Genomic DNA, 21069 nt, shown 5'->3' on the forward strand with positions numbered 1-21069 from the left:
TTTAAGTGTCAGTGAGACAGCTGCTCCCGCTCTGAAGCCGGTTTTCTTCCTCCTTCCTTCGCTGCTAAAAATGCACTCTCCATAGATCCTCGGAACCCCTGGCTAGTTTAGTCAACTTTTTGATCTGCAGTTCTCTTAGTCCAGGGAGAGCTTGCCTGATTCAATTCACAGATAAAACAACCAGACCAACCACCCATCCCCCTCAGTGGGTCTTCTTTGACCCGTTAAAACCTGATGGCGCCCTGGAATTTTTGGAGCTGGAAAGGATGTTGGAGATGATGTCATGCGGCTCTTTGAGTTCACAGATGAGATATCCAAGGCCGAGGAAACTCAAGTGAATTGCCAAAGTCACCGAGCTAGTGAGTGGCGGAGCCTGGGATACACTCCTCCCTCCGGAGCCCTTTGCCGAGAGAGGCGGGTTGTGAAATGATCTAGGGTTGACTTTGTTTCTGTCCGTGCCCTTGTTCAAATGTGGTACACCTGTGTCAGCGATCAATGAAAAAGCTAAAGAGTAGTGGCAGAAGCAAAGGGCTTGAATAGTGACGCGTTGAAAAACAGATGGCGAGACCCACATGGAAGATTTTTCTTCAGTCCACTAGTTGCACGGAGAGCCCAGCAGAGTGCCTGGAAACACATATTAGAACTGGGCTCAGCACCAGCCCCCTCTCCCACTGCAATGGTCTATGGTGGTTTGACCCTAGCTGGTTTATTTGTGGTGGCTGTTTGTGTCACTACAGAGATTGGGGAGGAGGGTGATAATTTGGGTCAGATGATTAACGGGGTGTGTCTCCTGTGGTTTTGGCTGATGGAGCATGTTTTACTGGCTCTCCTATAGTTGGCCCTTTGTCTCAGAGGTTTTGTGATCTCTCCCTCTGGTCCTGAAAAGTGATGAGTTGGTTTTAGTTCAGCCATTTGGTTGGTTTTATCCACTCTCCACGCTCATTTAGGTTTATTTTTTTTTTTATTATGTGTCAACTTTTGTTGTAGGAGTTACGAAGGTTGTCGGTGTGGACTTTCACCTGGACACCTATCTATGAATCCGAGCAGCACTGGGGAAAGAGGAAGGGATAGAAAGTATGGGTGAGAGGGACTCTAGCTGGCGAATCTATCCTTCTCACGGCTCAGACGGACACCACTGGAGCTAAATTCTGTGAGGTGAACGGGTCGGCCTTATTCTGTTGTCCAGGTCCAGTCTCCATGTTGACATGAAGGTTTTTAGGAATAACAGTTGCCCCTAAAATATTCACCATGGTACTAGACTTTTCTGAGTACTTGCTGGAGCTGCTTACAGCTTTCTGAAGATAATTCTCTCACAATAAATAGATTCTTTTTTTTTTTTTAATTTTTTTTTCAACGTTTTTTATTTATTTTTGGGACAGAGAGAGACAGAGCATGAACGGGGGAGGGGCAGAGAGAGAGGGAGACACAGAATCTGAAACAGGCTCCAGGCTCCGAGCCATCAGCCCAGAGCCTGACGCGGGGCTCGAACTCACGGACCGCGAGATCGTGACCTGGCTGAAGTCGGATGCTTAACCGACTGCGCCACCCAGGCACCCCCACAATAAATAGATTCTTACACCGAGCAAGCAAGTGCATAAGCCAGAGTACTTAACGAGGAGTCAGTCACTGTGCTGGGTGTTGAGGATACAGAGAAGAATATGGCCCTTCCTGCTTATGATCACTATAAACAGATAACTAGAATTGACCATGATAAGTGTTGTTTAGATAAAACAAGATAGGAAGGGACTCAGGACTAGCCCATTGCTACTTGCTAGGTGGTCACACAAACAATTGACCAAGGCCCCCTCCTCTCCCTTTCTCTCCCCACCTCTCCCTTCCTTTCCCCTCCTCTCCCCCTCTTCTCCCCTCTTCTCCCCTCTTCTCCCCTCCCTTCCCCTCCTCTCATCTCCCCTCCCCTCCTTTTCCCTCCTCTCTCTTCCTCTCTCCTCCCCTCCCTCCTCTCCTCTCTCCTCCTTTCCCCTTCTGTCCTCTCTTCTCCCCTTTCCCCTCTTTCCTCTCCCCTTTCTCCTTTCCTTTCCTTTCCTTTCCTTTCCTTTCCTTTCCTTTCCTTTCCTTTCCTTTCCTTTCCTTTCCTTTCCTTTCCTTTTTATTTTTAGGTAATCTCTACACCAGCATGGGGTTCAGACTCACAACCCCAAGATCAAGAGTCACATGCTCTACCGACTGAGCCAGCCAGGCACCCCTTCCCCTTGCTTTTAGATTGTGGATCAAAAAGACTAGACCCCTTGCTGGTATGTTACTCTTGTGCTTGGTAAATACCTTGCACACAATTAGGCACTCTGTCACCACTCCTTTCTTTCTCAAAGCAACCCAGCTCTTTCCCAGGAGAGTAGATTTCCCTGTCTCGGAGTCCCGTGTTGCTGATGTACACGTGCAGGCTGGACTTACAGTCAGTCCAGCAGGTGCTGGTCTTAGAGACACGCATGAAAGGAGGGGCCTAATGAGACGCACAGAGGGGTCTGGGTAAAAGCAGACTTCTTGAAACCTTTTGGTGGTGCCATTTGTGGAAGAGAAGGAGGTTTGAGGATTTGTAATGGGACAGGTACATTCCGAAGTAGAAGTGCTTCTTAAACAAATTAGACCTCCCTTACATGAACAAAGTAAACAGCTCATGGATGGTTCAACAGCTCATGGTGAGATGACTGAAGTGAATCCCTTTCAACATTTCAGTGAAGGTGTGTGTGGCTGCCCAGAGACCAGCCTTCTTACAGCCTAAGAACCCAGGGTCCGGGCCTTTCTGAACAAACGCAGGGGCTGCCTGAATCCTAGGCAGGAGCGGGCACCGGCACCCGAGTCGGGAATGATTGCATTCAGAGTCTGAGTGTTTCAGGTCGATGAATTTCTGGTTCCTTTTCCCAGGCAGAGGTCTCTCATACTTTAGGAACATAAACCGAAGTCTCGCCATCCATAAACCGAAGGAATGTGATTTGGTCAGGCGATATTGATCTTAACTGAGCACCCGAAATTTTAAGAGAACAGATGACTTGGCAGCTGGGATGCCGTCACCCGCCATCAGAGAGACGAACTGGAAAAGATTCTGGAGCTTCGGCAAACTTGAATAACATTGCATTTTGATATATGTATATGTAAAGATTAGCTCACACATTTAGTTATAAAATATGTCATAAATGAGGAAGATAAGCTAACACTGCAGATGGTGGAGACATTTAAAAGGGCCTTACGTTCAAGTGTTCGGTCTTCTGTCACAAAGGTTTTCATTTTCACATGTTCAGGTACAGTTTCTCCTTGGGTTCCCATCCTGATTAGTGTAATCCTTTCTGGCTCTGTCATGTCAGTGATCTTGTGATTGTGGTTGAGTCCTTGTATACTCCTTGACCCTCCACTGGATGTAAAAGGAAGGGGAAGGGATCGGGTCACTGCCACCTTTCTAGGTAGAGATGCCTGCTCTGGGGACAAACCACGGAGGGGACTTCTGTTTGATATTTGAGGAGCCTGTTCTGATTGAGATGTTTTCCTGATGTCTTGTCCAACCAAGGGCTTCTGAGATACTTCTTCCCTAGGGCCCGGCCGTCCTGACTGGGTCTCTGTGCGAGTCTCTGTCTACCCCTCCTCACTGTGTCTCTGTACTCTCCTTCTCACCCTCTCCCTCCCCAACCAGGCCAGCTGAGCTGCATTGCCTTTCCAGCTAAGGAAGAGAAGTACCTCCAGCAGATTGTGGACTGCCTGCCCTGCATCTTGATCCTCGGCCAGGACTGTAATGTCAAGTGTCAGCTGTTGAACCTGCTGCTGGGGGTGCGGGTGCTTCCCGCCAGGCTGGGCAGCGAGGAGAACTGTAAGCTTCGGCGCCTCCGCTTCACCTATGGGACTCAGACTCGGGTCAGCCTGGCACTCCCGGGCCAGTACGAACTAGTGCACACGCTGGTTGCTCACCAGGGCAACTGGGAGACCATCCCTGAGGAGGACCTGGAGGTCCAAGAGGACGGTGAGGACGCTGCCCATGTTTTAGCCGAACTGGAGGTGACGATGCACCATGCCCTCTTACAGGTACCCGTCTCGTATTCCTTCAGTGGTGCGCGCGCACGCACACACACACACACACACACACACACACACACACACACTGGCTTTTCCTGTAGTTGAGCTCTCTCAGAAAGTAGTTTGGCCCTCTATAGTCTAGGCTCTGAGCATCAGCCAATAGAGCACATAACCTGGGAAGTTGAAAGCCAAGGCCACAGCAGTGCCCATCCCTGCCTCAGCTACCCTGCTGCAAGCCCCTGCACAATGTACTTTTCTCCTTGCCCCCCTGTCTCCTTTTCTGCCACAGAAGGAATGGGCTACTTGCACCTCAGGCTTTCACAGAATAACCATGGTCAGGGCTAGAAATCCTTTTTCATTTCTCAGCTGGAAGGTGTTGCCAGAATCCCTTTCTAAAAGGAACGATAAGGTAATAGATTATTCACGCTCTTATTAGAGCCGAGGCCAAGTGAAGAATCTTGTGAGTTTTTCCGTAGACCTGGCCATTATGTACTAAGTGGGACAGGCCACGTCTCCTACTTTCTAAGGAACTCGGGAACCTGAGAGCAGGTCTGGCTCAGTGTAAGGAGATACGGAGATCCCGTCATCTGAAGAACGTCTTTGCTTCTCTTTTGAAGTGAACTCCCGAGAGAGGGCTACACCTCTTGGAGCATCTTCCAACAGATCATATTGACTATCTGGTATTCCTGTCTCCACTTAGGAAGGACTCAGCTCTTGTGCTGGCTTCCTCTGCTACCCTCTAGCTAGGACTGGGCTGACTGATTAGACCGAGTGAGGCTCGGCAAAGAAGGTGACTCCGTCAGGGGTCAGGAGTGGGTAAGATTAAAAGAATGCAGACCTGCTCAGAACAGAGAGTCTCTTCACGTTGGTCAGCTGTGCCGGAAAGGAAGGGCTAGTCTAGCAGGACTAGGAAATTTGCTGCTGCTTTCTCGTAGCCTCCTTACCTACCCCTGTTCTAAAACGCCTGATCTTCTAGTCAATGAATGAGTCCTTTGGTTGTGACCATGGCCTCTGAGACTTCAGAAGTAGAAAGTGTCATCTCATTTCCTTCCAGAGACCAGATTTCTTTTATCTTGATAAATGCTAGAGGGGCTGTGTGCACAAGCCAGCGTTTTCTCTGAGCTGAGTTTCGGCAGCGGCTTTCCTCTGTTTTCACACGGAGAGCTCGCGATCCTTAGCTCCAGGGTTGCCGAGAGGGTTCTTGGAGGACCCTGATGGTAGCTCTGACGGTAATCCTTGTTTATTGACCGAGGCTGCTCAGTTGACCCGCGAACCTTCTTCACAGTTCACAAATACTTGAGCCATACACAGTCTTTCTGTGATATACTGGCCTGGTCTGGTTCTTTCAGGTTCCAGTGGCTCAGTGGTTTTCAGACTTTCTCAGAATTTCTTAGAATCTCATTCATTGGGGTCACCTGGCTGGCTCAGTCAATAGAGGATGCTACTCTTGATCTTAGGGTTGTGAGTTTGAGCCTCACATTGAGTGTAGACATTACTTAAAATATACGTGAAGGATTTCATTCACCGTAAGAAATAACATTTTAGGGGCGCCTGGGTGGCTCAGTCAGTTGGGTGTCCGACTTCGGCTCAGGTCATGATCTCGTGGTTCGTGGGTTCCAGCCCTGCATCTGGCTCTGTGCTGACAGATCAGAGCCTGCAGCCTGCTTCGGATTCTGTCTCCAGCTCTCTCCCCAGCTTGTGCTCTGTCTCTCTGTCTCTAAAATAAATAAACATTAAAAAAAATAATAAAAAAAAGAAATAACATTTTATATCAAGACCTAGTACATATATGTGTGTGTGTGTGTGTGTGTGTGTGTGTATGTATACACGTATACATATTGACATAAAATTTCATGAAAGAATACTTTTACTTTTTGCAAAACACACTGTTATCTTCTCTATTTGATTTCATCTAGCAAAAATGATGACAGAAACCTACTAAACTTGATGTTGTGAGGTGCTACATTATGACCTGCAGCTTAAAAAATACCGTTAGATGGCTGGTATAACTGCTGTCGGCCGGGCCGTGATTCTCTTCCTGTTCTTGTCTTCTTTTTTATTTATTTTCTTAATGTTTATTTTTGAGACAGAGAGAGAGAGAGAGAGAGTGAGCAGGGGAGGGGCAGAGGGAGAGGGAGACACAGAATCCGAAGCAGGTTCCAGGCTCTGAGCTGTCAGCACAAAGCCAGATGTGGGGCTCAACTCACAAACCCTTGAGATCATGACCTGAGCTGAAGTCGGACGCTTAACCGACTGAGCCACCCAGGCGCCCCCCTGTTCTTGCCTTTTAAAAAACAATCTGGGAATGTGAGCAAAGCCATGTGCGGGAGAGGCACGTCCTTTGATTGATTTCTCTGGATCCCTTCATCTTATTGGCTTTAATTTTTAATGCTCATTTACTTTTGTGCCATGAATTGAAGTACTTCAAGCGAGCACTGGACAGGAAAGTGAGAGCCGTTCCCCAGGTGCACGTCTGAGCACTCATCTTCCTGAGAAGAGCCCCCCTTGCCCGCCCCCGCGGTGTGCTGAGAACTCAACTGAGGTACCGGCAGAGGAGGTCACTTGGTTGGGAAGTCGAGCCACCAGATCAGCTTCTCTCTCTACACAACAGAAATACGGATTTTCTTTCTTGAGGAATATTCTTCACCAGTCTTGAGGAATTCTCTAGGCTCTTGTGCTCTGTTTCATGTGGTTTGTGAGGCTTCCTTAGCCAGTGTTTCTCCGGATCTGCTTTCGTCTCCAGTGGTTTTGATGTAGAAATAGCAACGGACCCCAACGGTTCTAAGTTTGGAACCCCTTGATGCTGTGCCTCAGAGAAGCCTTAGTTGCCTTTGTGGAGCTCCGGCCTGCTCCGCCGCTGTGGTCGGATTCCTGTCTTCATTAAATTCACGGGCCTCAGTGCCGGGAGCTTGCTGCCAGGAGCAGTTCACAGCCACCTTGAAGATTTTTGTGCCAGTGAAAAAGATTTTTCTTTTGTTTAGCTCTGGTTATTTTTGGGACCAGTGAGTTAGCTCTAAACAGCCCTTCCATTTGGTTTTGCAGAGGGTGATAAAGAAAGGAAGCACTTAGCTCAAGGAAACCAAGATTGAATTAGGGGAAATGAGATGTTCATTTTCAACTGTCAATTTATCAAAGCAGAATTTCCCCCTACCCTTGTATACAATGGTCATTCTTCTAGTATGGTACTTTAAAGCTCTCATAAATTAGCCGTTTTTAGTTTGTTCCAGAATATGCTGACCCACACGGCCCCTTAGTGTTTGGTATTCCCAGCTTTGTAGCTCTGGGTCCCCTGAGATTCCCAGTTCATAATTCAGCAGCAGAGGAACAGAGTCAAGCCGTTAGTTTCTGTAACCTCGTTTAGTGTTAAAACATAGTCCTTTCCAGTTGGCGACGTATTTCACCATTCGCCACGCTCACTGGATCTGTCTCCACGTACAGACTTCCCCTTCCCCACCCTTACCCCCTCTCTGGCACGTACACTACCACCTTCTCTTACAAGTCCAGTGGAACATGGGTGTTTGCTTCAGAGTTTCCTCAGTCTGGAGTGTGTGTGTGTATTTTTCCTGTGAACACCTATGAGAAAAGGAGTAGAAAGGAGCTGAAATGATTCAACTTTCTGAGTCTGAGCCGGGACTGCTGCAGCCTGGCTGTGGCGTTTCGCTTACGGTGGCACTTACAGAACTGACAGTTATTCTGCTGGCCTGTGTGTCCCCACCCTTTGGATGAATGTACCTGTCACCTGGCAGCCAGACTGCCACACGCTGACATGGCCATTGGCTCAGGGTGATGTCTGGTGGGGTATCTTTCAGGGAACTGAGGTAGACTAATGTTTCTAGGCAAGCTCTAATGAGTTGCAAGTAGACCTTTTTTTTTTCCTCACTACTTTTAACTCTAACCAGTTGGAGTCATAAAGTTTTCTCTTTATAACCCTCAGCCAGCAGCTAGCAATGGGCATAACCTATTAAAAAATTTTTTTTTAATGTTTATTTATTTTTGAGAGAGAGAGTGTGAGCAGGGGAGGGACAGAGAGAGAGAGAGACACGGAATCTGAAGCAGGCTCCAGGCTCCTAGCAAAATTTTAACGTCCAAATTTACAAAACAGTGTTGCTGGAAAATCAGCTTCTCTCAAATTTTTGTCTAGTCATTAGCGTTTTTGATGGTGCCTTATAAAACTCAACTTGTTGTGTGTTGCTTCCCTTTGGTTAGACACCATATCTTCTCCTGAATGTCTTTAGGTGGAAAAATAGCGGTGAATTGGTAAAAAGTCACAAAGAAAGCCGGGTGAAGGTCCTGAGGGCAAGAAGATACCTTTTAGGACTAGGAGATAGTATGTGGAATTAGGTTAAAAAATGGCCATTCCAAGGCAAAAGACCCAAAGTTGGGGTTAATACGTATGAGGGGGAGAATGATACTCTTGAGAGAGAATTACAGTAAGGAAACCATGATTTTATGGGGCAAAGAGAAAGGAGAACTAAAGTGTCATGTTAATAAAGGGTATCGAGGTTCAGGCAGATGCGAAAGTATAAACTCCTTCCAGACTGTGAGCCTGTACTCGTCCTATTTAGCTTGTCTCGTGCCTTTCCCCTACACACGCTGACATATGTAGTGGGCCGTAGCCATCCAACACGTGTGGCTCTCAGCCAAGAGACCCGCAGACACCTACTGCAGGTTAATTTACCTGGTAAGGGTACGGGTGGTTTAGAGGCAGGTTGGCTTTTTGTGGTTTTTTTTGTTTTTTTTCCATGCTCTTGAAAAAGGAAAAAGAACGGCTTGAGTCTGAGGCTGTGTTTTCTCAGATCACCACCAGCGCTTCAATTTGCGGCCTTCCAGGGTTAGCTCTTAGGGAGAAAATCTGCCAGAGATTATAGTCTTCATCTTCCTCTTTCACCTGTTTTCCAGGATCACGTCTACCTCTTTCTTCGGCCCGGAGGCTTCCCTCTGTGTTTTCACCAAGAGCTCTGCGTGTTTCACTTTGAGTCGAGGATGGTTGGGGTGGGGATTTCAGAGACTCAGAGGCCGAAAGTACTGTCAGCAGACAGTTGGGGTTATTAAAAATACTCTTTTTGACTTCTTTCCTTGGCATCTCAGTTGAGTCCCTGAGGATTGTCTCACGGCAGAGCCTTTGCTTGGTAGGATATACTTTTTAACCCGGGAACTAGGATTGTTAGGATCCCTAAAGTCACCTTGTCCATCCCTTATCCTTCTTTCAGAACTTCCCCAACGTCAGCCCGGACGGTTCCTGACACACAGTGGACCTTCGGTAACTGCTTAAACATGCTCTCTGTAGTCTGTCGGACCTGGATTTACGTGCTGGCTTTGTCAGTTAACTGTGTGGCTGTGCTGGTTCCCTCGTTGGCAAGGTGGGGGGGGGGGGGGGGGGTGACAGTCCGTGTCTTTGAGGACTGGTGTGAGGCCTAAATGAGAGGGTGTGTGTCAAGCACTTAGCACAGTGTCTGGCACACCGTCCGTCCGTCCCCTCCTCCCTGGGTGTCCTAATCAGTGTCCTCGAGAAGAGAATTTCCCTCCCCGTCAGTTACCAGTCCTTTCCCTGACAGCCATGTTGGCACTCCTTCCTCTTGTCCAACCTAAGTCACTCTGGTTCCAGCTTACTTACAGTTATTATCCTGCTCTAGTTAGAGACAAAGTTCTTCATAAGTCATTATGAAATACTTCTGTAATGAAAGAAGAGAAAGATATTGTTAAAAGGTAAATAATACAAAAGGTAAAGTTACAAAGTTAGAAGTGAAAGGTTTCCCTTCCTTCTTCTCTCTTCCTCTTGCTACTACTTTGTCTCTCTGCTTTGATGAATGTAGTGACAAGACAATAAAGCTTCCGATTCCTGTTGTTTGTTTATTATTTGAGAGAGAGAGAGAGAGCAAGCCTGAGCAGGGGAGAGGGGCAGAGAGAGAGAGAGAGAGAGAGAGAGTCTTAAGCAGGCTTCAAGCTCAGGACAGAGCCTGATGTGTGGCTCAGTCCCACAACCCTGGGATCATGACCTGAGCCAAAAACAAGAGTCAGGCACTCGACTGACTGAGCCACCCAGGTGCCCCCAGATTCCTGCTTTTATCTGTATCTATGGTACTGGATGTTTGGATCACTGTTGAATACAGCTGCAAGGCAGATTGCACAGAGGCTACTCAGTATATCTTCAGCAAGGCATTTTCTATAATGTAGCAAGGATAGAGAGGTATTTTCCTTAATATGTAATTGACATGTAAGAGTGATCGTTCTTGGAACCATATAAAGATGAAGAGGAATCATCCTGTGTGAAAACAAACAGGAAAAATCTCTCAACAGTCCTGTGAGAATGGCGGGGGAGGAGAACGGATGGTAAAGGTAGATAGAACACAGGGACAGGGATTGAGGTCGAGGCCACATCGGTTGTGTACTTCTTTTCTGTGTGATGTGAACCTGAGGTCAGAACTGTAGAGAAAGCAAAGACATCTGCGACCTACCTGAGTATATGGCTGTCTTCTGTTTGAACCATCAGTTAATATACTCCTCCTCGGCCAGAACTGAGTTTCCGTGATGTGCCATGAACCATAGATTAAGGAGTCTTCCCCAGTAAGAGCCAGTGTTCTTAGGAAGTGGTCAGGCTTCTTCAGTGATTGAGCGATTTCTTCTTGGCATTTAAGATAATGTCATTTTACATCAAAGATAAAACCTAAGAGGTCACTTCTGGTGTTTGCAGGGTAGCAACCTCCTTTCTGTTCATTCTCTTAATGTTGTCAAGAAAAGTGATGGTGAATATACCAACTTCTGCAGATTCTGTAGATTTGTGCAGAACGCATTCTACAAGAGAAATCTCTTTAGGAATTCACTGTGACTCACAGTGGGAATTATGGGATACTCTTGTGATTCCCTGAGATTCTTTTCCCCTGATCGAGTTAGGAGCAAAATGCTCACTTACTCACTGCTTTATTCTTAGAGTAGAGGCAAACAGCAACTGCAGATAAATGTGTGGGATACGGGTTGAAAGACAGCAGATTTCACACATGATTACTGAAGAGTAGTGAAGGCATCATTTGTTCATCCATCCATTCCACGTTTGTTTATTGGATGCTCACGAAGCGCCAGGCACTGATTGAGGTGCTAGGAAGGAAGACAGCTTCCAGGGAACAGCCCGAGATCAGACCTCCCTCTCACGTGGCCATAATAGGGCCCGGAACAGGTCTGGTTCCTCCTCTCTGTATTAATTATTACTTTTTTCACTCCCTGTCTCCGGGAGACAGTGCTGGCTTCCCTTTTTGTTTATAACTGTCAGGGATGAGTCATCCCTTCACCGTAAGTGTCACAGAATCACATAGCACGTTCTAGACTAGTATGTGCTTCTGCCAGGACGTCAGGCCGCAGCTCTTCTTTGCCTGTCTTCTAGCAGCCACGATGGCGCAGCGAGACCAACGGGGCGAGGTTGCTCACTGGGGAATCGAGGAGCAGGAGCACAGTACTTGGTTTCTATCCATTTTCATTTCATACATCTATTTAGGAGCGGACACCTTCTTTCTAGGTGCCAGCGTACCGGGCAGCACCTACCATTAGAAAGCCCAGAATCCATTAAAAAAAAAAAAAAAAAGAATTTGCACCTCTGAGCACACAAAGTCAGCGCTCTCCTAAGAAGGATTTTGGTTGTGCAGATGGACTCCGCGGCTTTCGGTTTTCTTGCATATACAAAATGGACATTAAAAAAAATTTTCTTTACGTTTCTTATTTTTGAGAGACAGAGAAAGACAGAGAGACAGAGCATGAGCAGGAGAGGGTCAGAGAGAGAGGGAGACACAGAATCCAAAGCAGGCTCCGGGCTCCGAGCTGTCAACCCAGGGCCCGACACAGGGCTTGAACTCACGAACTGTGAGATTATGACCCGAGCTGAAGTCAGACACTTAACCGAGTGAGCCACCCAGGCACCCCCAAAATGGACATTTCAAATAGACATTGATTTTAGAATTTTAAGAAAACCCTTGAAATAAGCAAGCAAAGAAAATGATTCCCGAAAGCTTAGAAGACTTTCTAAAGAACTCCTACTTTAGGCTTTCTTCTCATAATATTCCTATAATAAGTGTGATTGGATTATAGCTTTAAAAATGTATATGTTTAAGAAAGGTTTGCAAGTTTAAAATATTTATTTGAAAAAACATATTCACCTATAATTCTCTACCTTATTATAACTTTTCATTCCTTGGGATTCTCTTCTCGTCATTATTAAATTATTATGTATTATAATGCTGGCATTCAGGCAATTATGTCTTCTGCTCTCAGCCTTACAAGTTCTTGCCCACTCTTTGAATATGCCCTCACGAAGTGATTCATGCTGTAGCAGTGTGACTCAGGGTAGTGAAAGGGGGTTTGTTTGGAACAGTGGGATGAGTGTCAGACTAGTCTACCAACCAGAAGACATTTCCTGCATTTCGAGGCATAGATGAAACAGCAGATTTCTTTTTGGCCTAGGCTTGGATGGAAAGTAGGTGGATTTTTAGTGTTTGCTCAAATCATAATTGGTGAGATGCTAAAAGCACTTTTAGCTTTAGGGAGTTCACAGCGGCGAGCCAGATAACAGTTATGTGACCCATCTGTGAATTAAACTTACTAGTTATTTACTGGGGAAGATGAGACCTTGTGCTTTTCTGGAGATGGGAGATCTCTCTCTCTCTCTCTCTCTCTCTCTCTCTCTCTCTCTCTCTCACACACACACACACACACACACACACAGATACACACACAGACACACACACACACACACACAGAGTACAAGAGACAATAGGCTGGCATTTTCTAGTCCTTTCCTACTTAAAAGGTCCCAGGTTTTTATTTAAAAATGTTTTTCATCAAAAATGCCTGCTGCTCAGTCAGGTAAGGAATAAAAACAGAATATCAATCTGAAAGAAAATAAACAACTGCATATCTTTTACATTTCAAATGAAGTAAATTTGCAACATCTGACAAATGTTAAGGGCACAAATGAGCAGATTCGCGCTGACTTCTTTTATAACTCTGTCAAATGTGCTAGAATTCTGTGGAGGATTGATTTGGAATTGCAGATCCCTGAAGACATCGGGAGTTAGTGTGCCTGCAGCGGTGATAGGGCATGAGTCTCCGGGTTGACCCTTAGGTCTGGGATGCCGGGCAGAGTAGACAGTTTCAAAGATAGTGAAAAGCAGCATGTGCAGTGGATGGAAATATATGCTCTTAACTGCCTCAGGATCCTCAGGAAAGAAGCAGAGCACAGGGGCACCTGGGTGGCTCAGTCGGTTAAGTGTCTGACTCTTTTTTTTTAAATTTTTTTTTTTTTTTCAACGTTTTTTATTTATTTTTGGGACAGAGAGAGACAGAGCATGAACGGGGGAGGGGCAGAGAGAGAGGGAGACACAGAATCGGAAACAGGCTCCAGGCTCTGAGCCGTCAGCCCAGAGCCTGATGCGGGGCTCGAACTCACAGACCGCGAGATCGTGACCTGGCTGAAGTCGGACGCTTAACCGACTGCGCCACCCAGGCGCCCCAAGTGACTCTTGATTTCGACTCAGGTCATGATCTCAGGGGTCATGAGTTCGAACCCCGAATTGGACTCTGCTGACACTGGAGCCCGCTTGAGATAGTCTCTCGCCCCTCGCCCCTCCCCCACTCGCACGCACGCACATATGTGCGCATGCTGTCTCTTTCTCTCAATATAAATAAATCTAAAAAAAAAAAGTAGAACACAAAACAAAAACTGTTGGCTAGGAAAGGACCTGTAGACGTTTGTTTCTAAACCAAAGCTCGTGCTTGAAACTCACTTTAAGATCTTGGGTATATCCGTTATGACTGGGTTCAATCACATGTAACAGACAATCTGAAAAACGGGCTTGCTTAAACAAGATAGAGGTTAATTTTTTTTCCCTCGTGAAAGAAGTCTGAAGCTAGGCTGGTGTGGCGGCTCTGCGGTCGCTAGGGACCCAAGCCCCCTGTTTCTTTTTGCTCCATCATCCTCAGTGCTGGCTTCTACCCTCAGGTTTGCCTTAGGGCTGCGGGCTGACGTCATCTTGCCACTGGCAAGAAGGCTGAGGCCAGAGAGCGTGCTTCCTGGGAGGGTCAAACCCCCTCTAAAGAGTTCTCCCAAAAGCCCCGCCCCGTTATTGGCCACCTTGTCTGTAAAGACCATTGCCTTCCCAATAATGCAGAGGCTAAATACTAGATAGGCAAACCTCAGTCTTGTCGTACCAAGTGATCATGAGAATGAAGGTATTACCAAGACTTAGGTGGCTAAGACTTTGAGATACCTGCAGACTTTTAGAATAGGACAGTAACAATGTTGGCCAAACCTGGTTTTTAGTTTGCTGCTTGATTGACTCAACAATATTGAGGCCCATGTGTTAGGCACTGGAGTTACAATAGCGAACAAGGTGGACATGGTCCCTGCCCTCAAAGGGTTGACAGGCTAATAGGGAAAATGGGTTTTCAAAAAATAAAGTATAAATGTGTTGAACATTAAGGAAAGGAGAAGTAGAGAGTGCTTGGGATTATGTTCGAGGAAGGACTCTCTAGGGCATGACATGAGTACACAGGCAGATTGGAAGCCCGCTTGGGAGTTGGTCTGGGAGTTAGCTGGCTCTGAAAGGTTGGGCAAGTGCAATGAGCGAGGACTGGAGTGGGAGGAAAGTTCCAGACAGCCTCACTCCTGAGCTGATAATTTCCACAGCACTTCTTTCTCCTTCCATTACTTGTGTTACTCCTTCATCGGAGGGTATCTATAGGTGTTTCCAAACAACGAGGGAAGCCAGGAACTAAATTCTTTTTTCTGAAGTGGCTAAAGAGACGGCCATCCTTTCTACTGACTGCTTTCTCTCTCTAGACAAGTGCCTGTCTGCACAGGCTGCACCAGGGAGTGTTGGTAACCCAGGAAGGAGTTGGACAAATGATGGGGGCGTACCGAAGTCCCATTGGCCCATCACAGATCTGGACTTTGGTCTCAGTGTGGGACTCAGGGGAGGCAAGGATTGGTTCTGACCCTGAAGTGCTGATATGACCCCCCCCTTCCCCTTCTAGGAAGTGGACATTGTGGTAGCACCGTGCCAAGGCCTCCGGCCTGCAGTGGATGTTCTGGGTGACTTGGTGAACGATTTCTTGCCTGTGATAACCTATGCACTCCACAAAGATGAACTCTCTGAGAGGGATGAGCGAGAGCTTCAGGAAATCCGAAAGTATTTCTCCTTTCCCGTATTCTTTTTCAAAGTGCCGAAGCTGGGCTCGGAGATCATTGCCTCCTCTACCAGAAGACTGGAGAATGAAAGGTCACCGCTCCATCACCAGCTGATTGGCCTGGGCTATCTGAGCAGCAGTCACTGTAACTGTGGGGCTCCTGGCCAAGACACTAAAGCTCAGAGCATGTTGGTGGAACAAAGTGAGAAACTGAGACACTTGAGCACGTTTTCTCACCAGGTGCTACAGACCCGCCTGGTGGACGCGGCCAAGGCCCTGAATCTGGTGCACTGCCGCTCCCTTGACATCTTTATTAACCAGGCCTTTGACATGCAGCGGGACCTGCAGATTACTCCCAAACGTCTGGAGTATACTCGAAAAAAGGAAAATGAGTTGTATGAATCGTTGATGAATATTGCCAACCGAAAGCAGGAGGAAATGAAGGACATGATTGTCGAGACGCTGAACACCATGAAGGAGGAACTTCTGGATGATGCTGCCAACATGGAATTTAAAGGTAGGTCCTAGAGAGCTGGGCGTGGGCTACTGGGACCAGAGGATTCTTTAACCCTTTGCTAACCTGAAATTGAGCCAATTAATTCTGAGGGCCAAAGGAAACTCAGGAGGATCTCATCTACCCAACCGTCATTAGCAGGAGCCCACCTTAAATCATTTAGCCAGAGTGGCCTCCCTTGTTCTCAGAGGCCTTCCTGGAAGATTCCGCTGTCATTCCTTCCCAGGACTGGCAGTCCAGCTTCTGGTAAGTTCATCCTAATAGTGCTCTTTAATCTCCAGTTTGTGTCTGTATCCCCTTGACCTTGATGGAGCTGGAGAAGAGCTCCAACTGGAGAAGAATGTTAGTGGAGAAGAATTCTTCTGGAGAAGAATGTTACTAAGTCATGCTTTAACCTTGGCTTTAACCTTCGGCATGGCCCATGCTTCCTTATTGGTCCTTTCTGTGTGTGTCGTGATCTCATTTTCTTTCCAGGCTGCTCCCGAAACCCAGCTCAGGAGGATTTCCCAAAGTCCTGTTTTCAGCTTTTCTGGAAGCCCCATTCTTCATGGATGGCTGTTAAGAAAATTGGGGCACGGTGATGGGTCAGGTCTTTTGGGGCTGACGTTTAGGTGTGGCTGACCTTGCATACTGACTGGTCTGTGGACCTCCCTGCAGGAACGTGAGCCCTACCACCTGTTCATTAAAGGGAAGTCGTTTGCAAGTTACCCTTTGGGTTCTCAGTCCCGGCTGTACATCCAAATCTGCTGGGAGGCTCTTTGAAAATATAAATGTTCGATACCACCGCAGAGCACTGCAGACCGATTAATCAGAATTCCTTTTCTTTTCTTTTTCTTTCTTTCTTTATTTTTGAGAGAGCAGGCGTACGTGAAAGGGGAAGGGTCAGAGAGAGAGAGGGGGAGAGGATCCAGGGAGGCTCTGTGCTGTCAGCACAGAGACCGACTCAAGGCTCGAACCTATGAAGTGCAGGATCATGACCTGAGTCGAGACAAGAGTCGGACACTTAACTGCCTGAGCCATCCAGGCACCCCAATCAGAATTTCTTATGTGAGAGCTAGCATCAGTTTTTTTTCTTTTCTTTTCCTTTCTTTTCTTTTTCCTTTTCTTTTTTTTTTTCCAGTCTCCCTGTGGATTCTGTGCATTGCCATCTTCTTGATGAGGGAACTGAGGCTCAGGCAGGTTAAGTAATTTGCTCAAGGTCACATAGCTACTGAAGAGTAAGGGCAGAATTTGAATCTAACAGTCTTATTTCTGAGTTAATTTCCATGCTTTCCTGCTTCTTAATCTGTTTCTGGCTGCTGCCGCCACCGTCGTCCTCATAACCGGCTCCCAAGGCTCAGCCTGGTCTCCGGCTCTTTGCTTTCCCTCGTCCTGCATCCGGTCTGCCGCCGGGTCCTGACGAGTCTTCGTCCCTGTTTCATATCTACCTTTGCTTTTCTGCTGCCTCTTCTGCAGTCTGCCTGAACTACTGTTACCTGTTGCTCCCCCGGACATCTTTCTCTCCTTTCTCCAGTTCATCTTTCGCGGCTCCCTGTTCCTACAGACTAAGTTTAGACTTATGAGCCTAGTGTTAAAGATCTTCCAAAGTCTGACCGACTTTCCTCTTCCTCTTTCCCAATGTGCACCTTCCTGTAATTTCTATTTCAGTTGGTCTCAACTGCTTGCTGTCCTCTATATGCTTCCTTTACTTTTTCTTTGCTCCTGTTCTGCCCTAAACCCAAAATGTCTTTTATTTGGGAATTTCCAAATCCTACCTAGCCTTCAAGGCCTCTTCTAGATAACATTTTCACATCTCTTACAGCAGATAACACAGAGTCTGTGGATGGTACCTCTTCAGAGCCCGAATGAGTGTGCGAATGATGGTATACGGCCGTGTCACGCTTATACAAAGGACATAGAGTTGACTCTAGCAAACACAGGTGCCTTATCTCTTACAGGTCTTTCTAAAGATGAGCAAAGATACATCTTTGGTGAATTCCCCCCGTAGGGAGGACTTGCAGTGGAGATGCTAGGAGGGCTTCTGACTCACCGAAACAAAGCTGGCACATCAGTGCCAGTGGCACAGAGCCCTTGGTAAAGGTGGGCAGACCGTGAAATATTTGACTGTATATTAGGTGCCAAGTACACCAAGTTTGGTGCCTGGGAAGCGGTGGTTAGTTCAACAGACGCAGGGGGAACTGGGAGCGTGTAGATCGGACGTCTGGCTCTGTTAACTGCATGATGGATTTGTGAAGCCACTTCCATACTCGGCTGTGTGTTAGACGAGACTTGCATGGCTACTACTTAACCTTGTTCTAAGTTCTTCCTGGAGACCCTTGATGCAATAAGTAAATTTAGAAGAGGCCAGAAGATTTACCAGCTGCCTGGGGAACCAGATTTCTGGTACCGTTTTTTTGTTCTGTTTCATTTTGTTTTGTTTTGTTTAAATAAAGGTAATGCAGGTATGCTGGCTATATGGCATACACACTTCAGAAAAGACTTTTGGGGTGCCTGGGTGGCTCAGTCAGTTAAGCATCTGACTCTGGCCCAGGTCATGATCTCACGGTTCGTGGGTTTGATCCCCACGTTGAGCTGTGTGCTGACAGCTCGGAGCCTGGAGCCTGCTTCAGATTCTGTCTCTGTATCTCTGCCCCTCTCCCACTCGTTCTCTCTCTCTCTCTCTCTGTCTCTCCCTGTCTCTCTCAAATATAAATAAACATTTGAAAAATGTATTAAAGAAAAGCCTTTTTTTTTTTTTTTAAAGGTAATACCTACATACATAGAATAGTTAGGTCAAAGGGAATGTAGGTGATTTTGTTGATTTGTTGGTTAGCTTAAAATTCTGATAGATTAAAAACAATTTTTTTTGTTAGATGTTATGGGATCTCCTCCAAAAGAGGTAGCACCGATTTAAATTCCCACAGTAGACATGAGAGTGCCTTTTTAGGAGTGGAGTTTTTGCAGGTAACTTGTCTTCTCTTAAGTTCTGTCCTCTGGCTGGCAAAACAGATTTCTGATTCTGGGAGGTAGCTGGATGGTGACAGTGTTCCAGTTTTACTTTTTACTTATCTAGCAATTGATCAGTGCTGAATCTCTGACTCTCGGGTTTTTCCAGGAACTAGGCAGTGTGAAAGGTTACAAAGGTTTTGCAGTCCCTGAGCTTTGGGTTCAAATGCTAGCCGTATTACTTCCTAACCGTACCGTACCCTTCCGGGTGCCGCCTTTGTCCTTTCTTTGAGACTGTCTCCCAACCCGTAAAATGTGACCAATAATACTCACCTGACAGGGGCGCCTGGGAGGCTCAGGCAGCTGAGTGCCCGACTTCGGCTCAGGTCACGATCTCACGGTTTGTTGAGTTCTAGCCCCACATCGGGCTCGCTGCTGTCAGCGCAGGGCCCGCTTCTGATCATCTGTCTCCCTCTCTCTCTGTCCCTCCCCCTCTCATGCCCTCTCAAAAATAAAACATTAAAAAAAAAATACCCACCTGACAAGGTTATTGTGAGGATTAAATTCGATTGCATATATAAAATACTTAGTATGGTGCCTGTCAAATGGTCTGCACTCAATAAATGATCCTCCTCCTATAAATGCGACATGAAAGCTGACAAAAATCAATGGGCTCGTTCTAGACACAGTTGCTTTTTCTCAGTATTCTTAGATGCCTAAGTAGTAGAGGATCGCATGGCCCCGGATCATACTGAAGGTCAGAGCTCGTCAGCCAGCCGTGTCTTTTACAGCCATCGTGCTGGTAGCTCCTCGGCTTTGGTTGGGGGAGGCCCTTATTCTCAGTGCCTGCCCCTTCCTCTCACAGCCCACTGGCTTCTTTCTCTGCCTCCATAGATGTCATTGTCCCTGAGAACGGAGAGCCAGTGGGCACCAGAGAAATCAAATGCTGCATCCGACAGATACAGGAGCTCATCATCTCCCGGCTTAATCAGGCGGTGGCAAACAAGCTGATCAGCTCAGTGGATTACCTGCGCGAGAGCTTCGTCGGCACCCTGGAACGGTGCCTGCAGAGCCTGGAGAAGTCCCAGGATGTCTCAGTTCACATCACCAGTAATTATCTCAAACAGGTACTCGCAGAATGGCCAAGATACCGTGTCACAGGTGACGCACAAAGCAGACACCACACAGAAACCCAGCCTCAAGTTAGCCCGGAGTTGCCCTTTCACCCCTCTGCCCATCCCCTTTGAATTATATTGAACTTTTCCGTCACATGAGCACTGCCTGTCAGAGGGGCTTGTGAGCTGCACAGTCGCAGTTCGGGTGATGAGCTAGAAGGTGAAGAGGGAAGGAAAGGGGCCCAGAGAGCCGCAGAACCGATGATGCACCTGCGTCGACTCTGCACTCGTATCGATGGGTCTATTTGGGAACCTTGAAACTGGACCCTGCCTTAAGTAAATACTATTTATCACATTTTCTAATCAGCCCCTCTGCTCAGGGCGTATTGACTTTGGTTTGTGTGTTCTCTTCCAGATCTTAAATGCCGCCTATCACGTCGAAGTTACGTTTCACTCAGGGTCCTCGGTTACAAGGATGCTGTGGGAGCAAATCAAACAGGTGGGGCTTGCTTAGAGAAACATTCTCTGGCCCTGGTTGGCTCAGAACCTTAGTCACCAATAGCAGCTGATGTCTAGGATCTTCTGTTGGTGTAGGTAGGTGGCCGTTTGTCCCGATTTGCCTGTCCAAGACAGTTCTGGTTTATGCCAGCTCTGAGATAATTAGGAACGGAGCCACTTTAACGCTTGAGAATGGTGCGTTTAAATATTTTATGCAGCCGTAAGACTCTCCTTCACTAGCTTCTTCAGATTCCTTTCTCCCCAGCCGAAATGTTTTCTCAGAATCAGGCTTTCCTGCCAGAGGCCATTTGTGTGGTTTCTTTTCTGGAATTTGATGTGGCTCTTATTCCATACTGAGTTCAGAAAGGGAATTCCGGGCGCCCCCGGCGCTGACTGTATGTAGTGAGGGTTTGTGAGCCCGTAGACTAGGCCTAGTGTTCTTTGATGCTTTCCTTTGGTCTGAGCCCTGATTATGAGGTAGATGGAATGGGAGAGGAATCTTGGCCTTCACGTGGCTGCTTTCTTACTAGCCTGCTCCTAACGAGTGGGTAGCCCAGAGGGGAAGGGCGTTGGCTCTTTCTGGTGGCTCCTGTCCCCACCCTTGCATGTTCTTCCTCTCTTCTTCCCCGCAGATCATCCAGCGTATCACGTGGGTGAGCCCACCCGCCATCACACTGGAATGGAAGAGGAAGGTGGCCCAGGAAGCCATCGAGAGCCTCAGTGCCTCTAAATTGGCCAAGAGCATTTGCAGCCAGTTCCGGACCCGGCTCAACAGTTCTCATGAGGCTTTTGCAGCCTCCTTGCGGCAGGTGCGTATGTCGGAAGAGAGAG

General features: G+C 47.2%; 1 protein-coding gene and 1 long non-coding RNA gene across 2 annotated transcripts in view; one reads left to right on the forward strand and one right to left on the reverse strand.

Moving 5' to 3' along the window:
- DSTYK (dual serine/threonine and tyrosine protein kinase) overlaps positions 1-21069 on the forward strand; it is a 49343-nt gene that overhangs the window by 14655 nt on the left and 13619 nt on the right. The window contains exons 2-6 of the mRNA XM_019433145.2: positions 3641-4026; positions 15034-15703; positions 19520-19752; positions 20156-20239; positions 20871-21047. Coding sequence (XP_019288690.2) covers positions 3641-4026; positions 15034-15703; positions 19520-19752; positions 20156-20239; positions 20871-21047 — 1550 coding nt within the window. The remainder of the gene's footprint in view (positions 1-3640; positions 4027-15033; positions 15704-19519; positions 19753-20155; positions 20240-20870; positions 21048-21069) is intronic.
- Positions 8083-21069, reverse strand: part of LOC109257220 (uncharacterized) — a 42039-nt gene continuing 29052 nt past the window's right edge. The window contains exon 4 of the long non-coding RNA XR_008424563.1: positions 8083-8307. This is a non-coding gene — a long non-coding RNA (uncharacterized LOC109257220). The remainder of the gene's footprint in view (positions 8308-21069) is intronic.

The sequence above is a fragment of the Panthera pardus genome, unplaced genomic scaffold, assembly GCF_024362965.1.
Source record: "Panthera pardus isolate Hobbes unplaced genomic scaffold, ASM2436296v1 HiC_scaffold_21, whole genome shotgun sequence".
NCBI lineage: Eukaryota > Metazoa > Chordata > Mammalia > Carnivora > Felidae > Panthera > Panthera pardus.